This window comes from Nicotiana tabacum, chromosome 13, assembly GCF_000715075.1.
Source record: "Nicotiana tabacum cultivar K326 chromosome 13, ASM71507v2, whole genome shotgun sequence".
Lineage (NCBI taxonomy): Eukaryota > Viridiplantae > Streptophyta > Magnoliopsida > Solanales > Solanaceae > Nicotiana > Nicotiana tabacum.
In genome coordinates, this window is record NC_134092.1 from 99266479 (window position 1) to 99281284 (window position 14806).

The following is a 14806-nucleotide window of genomic DNA, read 5'->3' on the forward strand; positions in this document are numbered from 1 at the left end:
CTTGTGGTATAAAATGAGTCACATATATTTTGTGTGGTTATAAATTATTATATAAAGGTAAATTGTTTTCAAATAAGAAAAGAGGTTATTCTTTTTGATACGGAGTAAAATAAAAATAGGTTCACGTAAATTGAAACGGAGGGAGTTGAACTTGAGAAAAAAGCTGACACACTACCTTGGCCGCGTACGTAGTGGCAAATCCTGTGTCTCACTGCAGGTCCCTTATGTGTTACGTGGAAACCTCTGCAATTGCCTCATAATGTTTTGCATGCAGTTTCTGAGCTATTCCACTGCGACGTCTGGCGTCTCCTTTACCCTGCAACTGTCACGCCCATCTTCCTTTTAATCTCTACGTGCTATACCACTATTCGGTCATGCTTATCTCCCTACTATCCTTAAAACAACCAAACAACCCCCTCCCCCTACACACGCTATCAAAATTCTCTCTTTCGTTCAAACGGGTTCTTGTGTCATGACATAGTACTGCTGTATAAGCTTCACTTCTAGCATTTTTCAGGTGAGTTATAGTAGTAGTTTGTTTCTTTAGTGGAGTGCACATGTTGTAAGTGTGTTTTCTTGCTTATTTTGCTTGTTTTCTTGGATTTATAATTGGAAATCCAATTGGGTATTTCATATTCTTGCCAAAACCAACTAGGAATTAATTTTCTATAGCTTCACTTAAATCGTTTACGGGATAGATCTTTTTTTACAGGAGTACCCATAAAGATTTTCTTGCTCATTTCGCTTGATTTTCCTCGGATTTATGTTTACAACCCATATAGAATTTTGCTACTTGCAAAAAGCTTACTTCTTTTATATGGGCATGCAAGCTCCTCCAATGAGCTATTATAAACTCATAATTTTTTAGTTTTGTAACTTTGGTGTTTGGACTAGCTTGTGCGTACATCGACTAGTTCGATAACTGCATCGAGTAACTTTGTCCACTAAAGCCTAGACCAATGAGAAAAAATCACCTTTTGTGTTTTTGACTCCGCTGGGATTAGTTTTGTGTTATCTTTGTTCTTCTTTTTGAAAGTACTGATTGGTTTATTTTCAGAATTATTAGATTGAATAACTTCCAATTATTCAATATTTCAGTTGGTCTGAGATGTGATTATGTTTGCTTGTAGGATGGAAGATCAAATTGTGGAGTGGAGAATAGTGGAGCATACTTCTTTAGAGGAAGAAGAAGAAGAAGAAGAAGAAGAAGAACAAGAAGAAGAAGAAGAAGAAGAAGAGGAGGAGGACAATGATTATGATTATGAGGGGGAACTGAAAGAGAGTAAGATGAGATGGATTGTGAACAAAGGATTGTGGTTAGGGAAGAAGGTTATGATCACAGGTATTGTTGTCTCTTCTGCACCAGTGGTTCTTCCTCCACTTATTGTTATTTCTGCACTTGGGTTTGCTTTTTCGGTCCCTTTTGGTCTTGCTTTTGTTGGTTATACTTGTACTGAGAAGCTTATGAACAAGTTGCTTCCAAGGTCAGAGCCACCTCTATTATTGGAATATGGGGAAATGTATGGCGATGAAGAGGAATATGATGAACATTTAGGAGGAAAAGGTGCTGGTTTTGGTGGAGAAATGGTGATGGAAGATGAGGAAAAGAAAGAAATGGAGGATGCAAAAGAAGGAGTTGAAATGAGGATTCGATTGGTGATGGACGAGAGCCGGGGATATGAAGATAAAGACTTTGGAAGAGCTGAGGAAGAAAGAGAGATCAATGTAGACGAGGGTGGCAAAGAGGAAGGATATGAAGAAGATGTGGGTGAATACTTGGAAGGAGTGAATGAGGGAGCAATGAAGGAGATAAATTTGGAAACGGAACGAGGGAAAGAAGAAGAAAACTGGGAATTTGATGAGAAAATTAAGAGAACTGAGGGTTTGGATTTGGTGGCCAGAGAAGCCAGGGGAGAAAATGAGGGTGAAAAAGATGTTACTTTAACACCAGGTTTGCCAGAGAGGAATTTGGTTGAGGTATATGTAGGTGATGCAGCGAAGGAAGATAACCGCAGCTTAGAGAATTCAGAAGTAGTAGAGAAGCCAATGGAACGCAAAGATGAGAAAGTAGATAGTCTTGTGAGAGAGATTCAAGGAACAAAAAGTGAAACAGGGCCTGTGGTTATTTCAGAAGAAAAGGAGAGTATAGAAGTAACAAAGAAACCAAACATCAGCAAAAGCTCAAAGAAACACCACAAAAAGAAGAAAGGAAATGAAGGGGAAAATGCTGCAATATTAGAGAAAGGGGAGGGGTTAAGCAACAAGCAGCAGGAAGATAGTGATGCGAAAATGATAGAAATAAAAGGAGAGGTGAGGGATGAAGTCAAGGTGAAGCAAGACGAGAAGCATTTACCAGTGAAACGGGAGACGAAAGAAGGAAGAGACGAGGTCAATCAAAGTGGTGTTTCCAAAAAGGCCAAGAAAGCTGCTGAGACGGAAAAAGCATCTCCTGGAAGAAGAGATGAGAGAACTGGCAAGGATGTTGGGCAAGCTGCGAATTCAACTAAGGATCATAAAGCAGTATCCAATGGCAAGCATGTTGCTAAAGATGCTTCTCGTTCAGTGGAAAGCAAGGATAAGCCGGTGGCTGCAGAAGACGCTCAAAGGAAGGCAGACGGTGTCCATGGGAACCTTCCATCTGAAAGAAAAGGGACCACTGATCAAAAGAAAAATGGGAATGCGAGTGGTGTTGCTCATGTTCCTGGAAGAGCAGGGATTCTTGACGCCAAACACACCAAGGTCAGTTCTATTTTTAAATCTGCCACCTTAGTTTGTTCCATTGGAAATATTTATGCAAATACCAAGAGGCTTATCTTCTTATATATCATTGTTTCTCTTGTTCAAAGTTACTGTGGAAAAATGATCGATTTGATTGAAAGCACATGTAGGTTATACTGGCTGGCTTTGTTTCTTATACTTGCTGTTAAAATTTCTTTGAATAGATATTGGATATTATTCAGGTTTTTTCCTGTTTTAATTTACTCATGAAAGAGATATTCCTTATCTTAGCAACAAATGCCACTCCTCATGAAGAAACCTAGATTGCACCTGCAAAGGAAAGAAAAATACTCCACATTACATAAACTATTACTGTAATTATTTCCCGATGTTCAAAAAAAGTATGAGTTACTAATTATATGGCCTTGCTCCAGATGCTTTGTGTGGCAAAACATAAAATATACTGATGGCTAAAGAGTGTCAAAGGTTCATAATCCTTCAAAAGAAAGTTAATAATGTCCAGCAGTGTGTATGGACTAACAGATGAAACCATCTGTAACATATATCATGGTGCAAGTCCAGAGCATCAACCAATGGCCGCTAATGCAGGCATTTGTCTAGGATGTCAGTTATGAGATTCAAGTAAATGTCGCTCAGCTCCTTGTGAATATTCTGCTAATAAGGGAATTCATTTTAAAGAAAGGAAAGGTTTAAAAGGGGCTTGTTCCTCTTTTTCAGCTCTTTCAGGTTATAGTACTGGTAGTAGTTTGTTTCACGTTCACCTGGTCTTATTCCTTGTAAAGCTTAAATGCGGACTCTAGTTTATTTATTAGCAGAGAGGTATAATAATGACTTCATTTCTTGCGTTTGCTCTCTCCTTCCATTGCTGTTAGTGCTTTTTCTTTAATTTCTTGTGTCCCCATTATGTTATTCCATAGTAAGTTTTGTGACGGGATGCTCATTTCAAAACACTAGTGTGAGTCCATTTGCATTGGCCTTGGCGGCTCGATATGTCCAGCACTTGTCAAAGTGTGAACACGCTGTCCATATATCTGATTATTTTCTTAGTTGTGGAATGCTAGGTTGTCCCTTATTAGGGCAAGAAAGTGAAGATTTTGAGTTTTCAAGTCTCTTCTTATTGATAGCTTTATTGTCTTTTTTTTCCTTCGTTTGTTGAGTAGGGTTACCTCAACATATTAGTAGTTGATGACTAATAGTAATGTGAAGAGAGGCTTGAAGTATCTCCCTTAGAGAGGGAGAAGAATTCTTCCCTGTGGAGGAGTAGGATTGCATGACAAATGCAACGCTTTTGCTATCTGTTAGCTGTCTTGTCTTGGCTGTTGAGAACCTCTCAAAGATACTCGGATTCCGGAAAATCAATATAAATTTGTCTTTATCTAGCAAACCTCAAGATTTGTTGATCCTCCATGTTGGAGTTAAATTCCTTTTGTATTGATATTTCCTCATTAAAGTTGTTTAGAATTGTTTCGGATTCCCTCTCTGAAAGCCAGGATTCTGCGAATTCTATATGTTATTTACTGTTTTTTTCATGAAAGATAACCAACATTTTAAGTCTTCCCAATTGGGAATTTTGGGGTTCTGTGTATGTGTCAAAAGGTAAAGTCATCCAAAATCTTTGTCCTTGTGGAGTATTAGAAGAAGAATATTGCAAGACTAGTGAAGCATTACTTATGTGCCAGGTTTGTAGTTGCTATCTCTTGCTCTCTAATACCTATGGAGAGCTTTTTCAAGAGAGCAAAACTAACGTGCTGGATGGGAATTGGGTGTTTCAAGAGCCGCTATTCGAGTTTTGCACTCGCGGCTTGTGTTTTGTTGGTTCATTGAGACCAATAGGATGTGATGCAGCAGCGAAGTAGCCTTATAGCAATGAGTGTTGGTGTGCCTGTTGCCTTCGGTTTGAACTATATATATCCATCAATTCAATTTAATGCAACCATAACTTCAGCTTAGTTGGGGGCTGTCAAACGCTAGTGCTATTGGTATCAATGATGTTTGTACGCTTTGTGCTCTTATGTTCTTGACTTCTTACATGTGTTTGCTCGACAACTGCTTATGGTCTTTTGTTTTTTTAAAACACGCTGCGTACTTATTTGGTTTCGTTCATTATTCTTGTTTTTGCTCTTGCCTGCTAATACATTTGAAGCTATGAAGATTCATTTTTCTTAACTAATGATATTGCTAGGAGTTCTTCAGTGAGGAGATAATATGGGAGAAGATAAATGCAATGAGAACAATCGTTGGATACGGAGCCGCACCTCAACCTTTGTTGGTAGATGAACTAAAGGCTTTATACATCTTTACTGGAGTGGAGCCACCATCTACGTTCAGGAACACATCCGAATTGGCAGAAGTGAATGACAAGCTTCAGTTTCTTATGTCGATTGTGGGAATAAAGTAAACTTTTAGTGCTTAGACTGGACTGTTCTCTTCGCCTTTTTTGTTGGTTTGTCAAATTTGACCTTGTTACTGAGCTTGTGTATCGTCATACTAGAAATTATCTTGTTTTATAATCGTCAGCATGAATGTTTTACTATGAGTTTAGTGTTTTACTATGAGTTTAGCCCCGATCCGAAAAGTTTCTCCCGAGGGCATACAATGTAGAATTATGGAATGAAATCCATGTGAGCATAAATTTAATTGCATACCAAAATCTTGAACATGTTAATGATATACAAAATCGTACAGAAAATATACCTGAATCGTAAGCCATTATCGTGAAGCGGAAGCGTTAATTTAAATTGGTTTGGGGAGATGATCAATTTATAAAGGTTTTCACTTAATCTGGTACGTTCATCAAGTAATCGATCGGATGGATGAGATTTGATCATTAATTAAATATTAATTATGGGCCTTAAACCTATTGGGTCACATACACGTAGGAAAAATAACTTACGTTCTTCCACTTGGCCTAATAATTATATAATATTAATATTTAATAATATAAACATTAGTTGCGCATAAATAAATTCCTTCTATAACGTTCATCATAAATACCATAATACGATAAACTACTAAATATGAGTTATGGCAGTTATATATATTTTGTCTACATACTCCTTTTCATATACTACAACATTAGTAATTTATCATATCAGGTTCATAAGCTGCTGTGAGCATGTGATTTTTACCTCACTAAAAACACTCCCACAAAAATTAATAAATAGATTTTTTCTTATTTATTTTTAAATTTTAGTAATTATTCACAATTATTTGCATTTAGTTGCATTTTTTATGAATTTTTAGCATTTTTAAATCATAAAAAACAACAAAAATATTTAAATCCTCGTCATATAGCATTATTAGGTTTTTTAATTGAATCTAGTATCTAATTACATAATTTGATTATATTATTAGAAGAAAATCACAAAAAATGTTTATTTTTGATATTTTTAGTTTTAATGTTAAAATTAGTAATTTTTCTTTTAATAATTTAAGATTGACTAATTATGCAAATAATACAAATAGTGAGTTAGTTTAATTTTATAAATTAGGATAATCTAATAATTAATTTAGGATTTAGTTAAATTAATTAGATTTTAAAAGTTAATTAAAGAAAATAGGGGTCTAATTAACATTGGCTGGATTGGGTCAGTTTTAAACCAGCCCAACCCCAAATACACGGTCCAAAACCACCCAAGCCCAACACCTAAACCGGTCCAGTTACCCCTTCAACCAAAACGACATCGTTTCGGCCCCAATCAATCTCAGTCGTTCGTGATTTCTGATCGAACGACTCGGAACTCATTTGCTTATTACCTTTTAACCGTCTGAAACACCCCAAAACCCTAGAGACGACCCCCATAACCCATCTCTCACCTCTCTCTTAAAGCTCTGCCACTGGCCGCCACCGGAAATCGCCTATGGCGGCGGCAACACCCCAAACCATCCCAAATTGACACCAAATAATCTCCAACACCCCTTAATCGTCATCCTACCAATAGATTTTTCAAAACCCCCATCAAATTTGGTGAATCTTAGATCTAAAAAAAAAAAAAGCCAAACCCTAAACTTGCCCCTTTTTCTGATCAACCCTCAGTCCTTAACTAAAACGTTCAAAGATCCTCCTGCCAAGATCTCCCGTCAGGGATTCACGTTCCAGACGGGTATCTTGGCAAGAGGGTTTTTGGCAACTAGACCCTTTTTTTTGTCAAAGTCAGTCTAGTTTAAGTATACTTTTGTTTTTCTTTTCTATATTCTTTTTTTATTTTTATTTTTTATTCCCTGAATTACCGATTTTATGTGTTTAATATGTTGTTTGATTAGTTCAATTAAAATAGGTTTGAGTTAATTGCATGATATTTAGTTTAATCGCATGTTGTTTAGATTAATTGCATAAATTTAATTAGTTCAGTAATCTAGTTAGGCAAATCAGTCGTTCGAATCTGTTTTTCATTTGATCTTTGAGATGGCTTTTGATTGTTTGATTGCTGATGAATGAATTAAAAGGGTTGAAGGGGTAATGATAAAAACTTTAAGGGGGTTAATTGAAAGCCAGAAATAGGGAGTTTAAATTTAGAAGTGTCTGGAAGGTTCGAGAAAATAATGGTAAGGACCAAAGTGTAAATAATTGAAATTAGGTCAGAAATGAGGTGAAATACATAGGAAGTTTCTAGAACAGGGACAGCTGTCCCAGTCTGATTATAAAGAGATAAGGGTGAGTGAAATATCCAGAAATTAGACAGCTGTCCATTTTTCTGTTTTGGAAAGATGCCCATTTCTTGATTTTAAGGGAATGCTGGCAGATCCCTGGTACCTCTGATTCCTATCCTTTGCATTCCTACTCTATATAAAGGCACTCACATTCTTTCATTAGACAGAGACTAATATTCCCTGAAAACACACTGAATTATCTGCATTCTCAATAGCAAACTCCTGCATTTTCCTTCTCAATTCCTGCATTCAGAGTAGAAAACATACACATAGAATTACTATGATATCTCAAGTTGAAGTTTTATTCTGGAGCTTTTTTCATTGTTGTTGTTGTTCCTTGAGTTGCTGAGTTTATCCTTCAGTTTTTAGCCTTTATTTAGCATCTTTGTGTGTTTTACGCAACAAGGTGCACATCTTCAACTTTGTTTTTCTTGGAACTATACTGAAATGTTAATTACTACTCCTAAAAATCATGTATTGTGATCCATTGTGCATAACTTTAGTTGAAATGTTTGATGTGGTTGATACTGGAAATGTGTTATAAACTTAATATCCAGTTTGAGTTGATTATCAGTTTTTCTATGTTTCCTTCCTAATTAAGGTTTGGGTATTATCCATGTGTCCTTGGGTTTGACTGTTTAAGGTGTTGTTTTGGTTGATAATTTATTTAAGCTATGCTGACTTCTGTTTGAAGCTCTCTAAAGGCTGATTAAAACTTGTTTGAGTTTTATGTGATTGCTCATGTTGAAGGTCATGATATGCATGCTTGCTTAAAATGTGAGGAGTAAAATGAGTTGTTGTTACTGTCCGGTGCCATGATTTGCAGATTCGACCATAATTGGCCAAATCTGTAAATATTGAGGCCAAAATAGCGTCCAAGAACATCATCAGAATGTCAAACGCCATCTGAAAATTAGTTGTTTTGTGGAGAATCTGTATTTGTTAGGCTGTAGTTGGGAACTACTGTTATAGTATTAGGAAATGATAATTGAGAGAGTCATAGTATACAAGACTGTTTATACAACTTATTTGGAGTTTGAGTATAAATAATGATACATTGTAATGTTAGTTATAACTTTCTTCTTTCATTGGTTAACCTTTGGGGTGTTACATGAGTATTTGTGTAGTCTTTTACTTACAGCCATGACTATTTAGAATATTTAGCCAGATGTAATGATTGCAAGTTTATTTTGTTCATGATTAAAAAATGTGTAAATTTCAGTTGAACTATTCTTTTCTTTATAATTTTGATCTTTAAAGTTTGGACATTTGAAACCGTGTCTCTCTTGTATACTAAGACCAATAACAAAACATTTGAAGTTGTATAGCAAAGGAGTTCATATGAACTCAAGCATGAGTTTTGGGCTGGCCCAAATGTTACGGCCCACCTCAAAGAACCTTTAGTAATCTATAGGCTCTTGAAAGCAAACATTGTAGATTGGAATAAAAATCCCATGTGAGCATAAGTTCGCTCCTTAGGAACAGATTAAACTCTCATTGCTTAATCGTTACTCCGAAATTAGCTAATTGTTGAATAACTTATGAATATCCGTGGAAAGGTATCTTTTAGGCACGCTTTTAATCAAACTATCGTGACGGTGTACACGTTCGCGTGACATGAGTACGATTTTAATATTTGAATACTCGTAGAAATGCTTTTAGGCGCGATTTAAATTCTTATTGCGATTGTGTACACGTTCGCATGACATAATTATAATTTTTTAAAACTAAAACGAAGTATGCATTCGGCCAATTTCGGCCAAAAACAATCTTCATAATTAAATAAGCGTAGTTAATTGTGTACACGTACGCATGATATGATTTTAATGCCCCAAATAAAGCGGATTTACACACATGTAATCTGTTTCAAAGATAAATCCATATACGCCATAATTAAAAGCGGTAAAAGGTAAAAACACATAGGTTCTAAAAATACGTAATTAAACAAATTAGTTGAGCCAGGTATGATTAAAGCGACCGTGCTAAAACCACGAAATCCGGGAATGCCTAGCACCTTCTCCCGGGTTAATAGAATTCCTTATCCGGTCTTCTGGTTTCTCAGACTTTTACGGAGTCAATTTTTCTCGATTTAAAATTTTAAATAAATGGTGACTCGGAACACCTTAAATAAATAATTTCAGGTGGCGACTCTAAAAAATAAAATAAATAATCCCAATTCGATTATGTCACTTAAATTAGAAAAACTCTCTATTATCCCCTTTCGGGAAAAAGGAGGTGTGACAGCTCTGGCGACTCTGCTGGGGATCGAACCCAGAATCTCTGGTTCAGGGTTCAAGAATTCGAGCTTGTTAATATAATCTATACTTAGCTTTCTTGATTATTGATATTACTGTATTTGTGGGCCTAATGTGCTAATTGCCGCTCATTTACCGCTTTGATATTATTTGAACTGTATTAAACTGTCGTCTTACGCCTCCCTTCTGAGTCTTCTAAAAATATGGTGCACACATACGCGTGGCCCACTTTTCTGTTAGAGGTCGTACCAAATAGAACGAGGATGGATCAACCACTAGGCCGGGTAGACTTTCGTGCTCCCGGTACATTGCCCCCACATCGGCTCAAGTTGTCCGCTTGGGTAAGCCATGTCTAGAACACACCCCCAAGTTTAAACCTAGAATAACATAGCCTCATGCCGGATCCCTAGTAGGTACGTTTGTTTGTATCATGTGCACTTAACTTTGGGAACTCAACACATGGGTTGGGTCCGTCTAGGACAGGTTTACCCGAAATAAAAGACCATCCTGATGCATCTTACCCGCTATGTGTGCATTTATTTATTTCAGCTTGTTTGTTGACCGGCTAAGGAAAGAAAATCAGCAGAAAAACCAAGAGTGAGTTAGGATAGAAAATTCATCCGGTTCTGAAAATCTCGGTATTTGAAAATGCCTCGAAACTCTGCCAAAATTTTTGAAAAAGAGAGAGAAAAAGAAAATGCATTTCAAAAATGAAAGTAAGTCAATATCATGCTTTTCCAATTATGTCAAAACTGACCGAATTACGCGGGTCTGATTCTCACCGGGTGTGAGATACCTAGGCAAGCCTCATCGGTACCGACCCCAATTTTTTCAACCAAATAAATAAAGTATGTCCATTGGTCAAAAAATTTTAGACCCAGCTTCGGTTAAGTCCTGCGCCGTTTTTGCCGGAATAGCCTTAGAATACCTTTAAATTGTCGAAGGGCTATTCTCGCCAAGAACGGACATGTCTGTCAATAGGCATCACTTTTCCCATAAAGCGCCTTACCCCGGCCTCAAAACTTTATTTGAAAGTGGGAAGGGACCATTATTGCAAAGATGACCATTTTTGGCCAACGCTGCACAAATAACCACCTTCAGGTGATTTCCCTTTGAAAAATTGAAAACTGGTTTTTGCAAAAGTGTCCGCTGGTGTGTCTTTCGAACTAGAGTCAACCATAACCCTAACCATTCACATGTACAAAATGAACATTGTCCAAAATCCGCCATTAAATGTTGTAGAGCAGGCTCCACTGTAGCTTCAAATGTGGTGGTATGACTTGGGTAAAGATGGTCAAGACTGGGTAGTAGAACATTTGGGTGCTCTCACAGATATTATAAAAGTCAAGCCCCAGAATGATCCGATCAAGGCTGTAGTGCCCTTCTGGGATCCCGTTCACAATGTCTTCTACTTCTCGGACTTTCAGCTCATTCCCACCCTGGAGGAAATAGCCGGATATACTGGTTTCGGCCGAGACTTGAGAAATCAGCAACTTATATTCCCAAGGCCTCCCTCTGTGCACCGGTTCTTTGATATCTTGAACATCAGTAAAAAAATATGGAAGAACAATGTAAACGATGTATAGTGCTCTTTCTACTTCCTGTACTCCAGGTATGGGCATCCAAATGGGTTTGAAACGCATGAAAAGGGGTTGAACAACAAGCAAAGCAAAGATACTTGGAAAATTCATCGTCGCTTTGCTTTCATAGTGGCATTCCTGGGCATCATGGTCTTCCCAAATGAAAAAGGGACAATTGATATCTGTAAAGCTAGAATTGCACAAGTCCTAATTGCCAAAGAAGATCACACGCTTGCTCCACTTATATTGTCGGATATCTATCGGGCATTAACACGATGTAAGTCTGGGGCGACATTCTTTGAAGGTTGCAATATCCTGCTACAAATGTGGCTGATTGAACATCTTCGCCATCATCCGAAATTTATAAGCTACGGCCCAAGCAAGAGTAACTTCATTGAGAGTTATGAGGAGAGGGTAAAAGATTACAACTCTCCAGAAGGGGTCGAAGCTTGGATCGCCCACTTGAGAACTTTAAAGGCGAATCCGATTGAGTGGACTTTAGGATTGCTCCCAGTGAGGGAAGTCATATATATGACAAGCACAAAGAACTATTTGCTATTGATGGGCTTGAGAAGTGTCCAACCATATGCACCGCAAAGGGTTCTAAGACAATTGGGAAGATATCAAGTGGTACCTGAGGATGAAGATTTGAGTGTCCAAGTTATTGAGTTACACCCCGAAGCCCCACTTCCCGGGGATTTAATCCAACAAATCTGGAATAGTTGTCGATACTTGAAAGAGGATACCCAAGTGCCCGATCCTGCAAGAGGTGAAGTAGATCCGGGCTATGCCATATGGTTCAACAGAAGAAACTGCATTAATGATGAGCTAGAGCCCGAGCGTGAAAGGCCCGCCAAAAGGCCTCATATTCAGGCTTTTGATAACAAAGTCCGAGAGCGTTTGGCCTGGGAAGAAAAGGAAAAGAAATATCAAGCCACCATCCATGCCTTAGAGGAAAAGTTGAGGAACCTTGCATTTGACAATGACTTACAGGCATAGGTAACCGAAGGCAAAAAGAGAAAATTGACCCGAGGGAACGAGGCGCTCCGAGCCCAACTCTGGGACATGAGGATAGCCGCCGAAACGCCTGTAAGGAGCGAGAGAGATGAAAAAATCATCAGTAACTTAAGAATGAAGGTACACAACTATGCAGCTGACTTGAAAAAGGTCGAAAATGATTTGCTAAATGCTCAAACAAAGTTGGCCAAAGGAGCAGAAGAACATGCCCACCGTTTGAAGCAGAAATACGACAAAGAAATAACAGTTCTAAAGAAAAAGTTGTTTGTCCTTGAGAATGAAATGGTCCAGGAAACCAAAGATTTTAAGACAGAAAAAAGCACTGCTACGCACTAATTTTCCAACTAGAAGAAAGTGTGCAACAGCTACAGGACCAAAACAATAACAGCGCACAAGTGTTGGAAGCCCGGGCACAACAAACTGGGTGTATGCTTCAAGAGAAAGGAGTTATCAGAACCAGGATTAAGGAGATAGCTGGCTATGTCGTGATGAAATGGCACGAGTGTGAAGACATGACTAGGTCCATATTTTTCGCTTCTATAATGACCTTCGTCCACCAGGTAATGGATGACTTAGACCGTCTTCAAGAAGACATTGCACGAAGGCCCGCGCAAAGACCAGCTAATGCCCCATAGGCTCCAAGAAGACCAGTAGAGGTTCTCATGTACTTTTCACTTTCCAGTTTTCGAGTATGTACTTTACTTCTTTCTAGAGTTTTGTTCAAAATTGTTTTGTCGTTTATTTTGAGTCTGTATTGTTTTCCTTTATAGTCGTTAGTACTTTAATTCCCTGTAATGAAAAACCGAAAAAAGAGATATCTTTGTTAATGAAATGAAAAAATGTGCTTTGTTACTTCATACCTATCCCCTAAACTACATAATGATCTGATTCACGCGGCGTCATGATATGTAGGCAATCCACGTAGGATTCGATCATAGCCCTAAAAAAAGTAGTTAAGAAAGCAAAAGAGAGAGACTATAAATCCGGGATGAAACACACAGCCGTTGCAAAACATTTAGGAAAATGTTTAACTATTTAGGTGCATTACATCCTCCAATATGCGATTCCCTATGTGTTAAAAGTCTCGAACTAAGTTTGTTGTGTATGCTTTAAAAGAACAGGTCATATTTTTAGGTGGTAATCTGGCTTCACATCCTTACTTCACGAGATCTAAGGGAAGTATCGCCATGGCCTCGAAAATTCATCTACCGATCATCGAGCCCGAGGATAGCCCGGTATCGGCTATCCCGCAATCAGAGTCAGCAGCTGCTGAGGAAAATAGAAGGCTACGATGTCGTATGCTATAAATGTGGGACGCATGGTCCAACGGCAGGGAACCATCCAGTTCTATCCCTGGATTATCTGAATTGCTCCCCGGGACGGGAATAATCACTAATGTCCCTATCCCAGTAACCAACCCATTCATCCCGTTTAGGTACCCCACCATGTCAACCAACTTTATTGGTATGCCTTCTAAGGTTCGCCCCCAGGCACCATCTTCAGGAATATCATCTACGGTGTTCACAACACCACCAGCCTCTAGCATGGCACAACCAACACTGCCTTGACAAAGCTTCGAACCATCAACTTTTACTTTCCAAGCTCCCCAATTCCAATTGGACACTGCCCGGGTTACCCCAAATTCCTATCCTCAGCACCCACAATTTGAGTCTCCCGTAGAATATGAGAAAGCCTTGGGGAATCCTAAACATGAGTAGATAGCACGAAAAATGAAAAGCATCGAGCAAAACCTCAAGAATATGCAGGGCCTGAGTGGCCAGAAGAGCATTTCATATGCGGATCTGTGCATGTTCCCTCACGTGTATTTACCCATCTGCTTCAAAACACCAAAGTTCGAAAGATATAACGGGCATAGAGACTCGATTTCTCACTTGAAGCGATATTGTAACCAGCTGAGGGGTACTGGTGGAAAAGAGGAGCTGTTAAAGGCCTATTTCGGAGAAAGCCTCACCGGAATTGCTTCTGAGTGGTATATGGGCCAAGACATCTCCCATTGGCATATATGGGATGACCTGGCCCGTGATTTTGTAAGGTGATTCCAGTACAATGTTATATCCCCAGACAAAAATTCTTTGACCAACCTCAAAAAGAAAGCCTCGGAAAGCTTACGAGAATACGCAATCAAATGGCGTGAACAAGTGGCTAGGGTAAAACCCCCGATGGATGAGACCGAGATGGTCAGTGTCTTCTTACAGGCCCAAGAGGCCGATTATTTCCAAAACATGATGTCTGTCATGGGCAAACTATTCGCGGAGGCCATCAAAATTGGAGAAATGGTAGAGAACGACCTAAAAACAGGCCGCATCTTAAGTCAATCAGCTTTAAGAGCCACTTCCCAAGCCATTCAGAGCGGCTCAGGAGGTTTAACCAGCCAGAAGAAAAAAAAAGAAGGAGCCATGATGGCTTCAAGCTTGAGAAATTCTCAGCGGCCCCGGGATTATTCTGGTCCTTCTTTCAGGACCCCGCAACATTATTACCCCTACCAGGATGCAGCCTATGCTATGGACCTTAATCCTTATGCAGTAATGAACGCCCAACCATACA

At 38.6% G+C, this 14806-nt stretch overlaps 1 protein-coding gene across 2 annotated transcripts; it reads left to right on the top strand.

The window, feature by feature from the left end:
* The first annotated feature begins 359 nt into the window (after positions 1-359).
* Positions 360-5275, top strand: LOC107787417 (uncharacterized). Of its 2 annotated transcripts, none has more exons than XM_016608985.2 (3): positions 360-517; positions 1131-2739; positions 4922-5275. In XM_016608985.2, exons 2-3 carry the CDS (start codon positions 1132-1134, stop codon positions 5135-5137), a joined length of 1824 nt encoding a protein of 607 aa, XP_016464471.1. In that variant the 5' UTR covers positions 360-517; position 1131; the 3' UTR covers positions 5138-5275. The 2 variants fall into 2 exon arrangements, with proteins under 2 accessions (XP_016464471.1, XP_016464472.1); XM_016608986.2 differs by having other exon boundaries at positions 4933-5151.
* Positions 5276-14806: the final 9531 nt, after the last annotated feature.

Excerpts from the sequence above, each read along its gene's own strand:
- LOC107787417 (XM_016608985.2), top strand. The coding sequence starts at position 1,132 with ATGGAAGATCAAATTGTGGAGTGGAGAATAGTGGAGCATACTTCTTTA. Across the intron at positions 2,740-4,921 it reads TTGACGCCAAACACACCAAG|GAGTTCTTCAGTGAGGAGAT; the intron begins GTCAGTTCTATT and ends TGATATTGCTAG.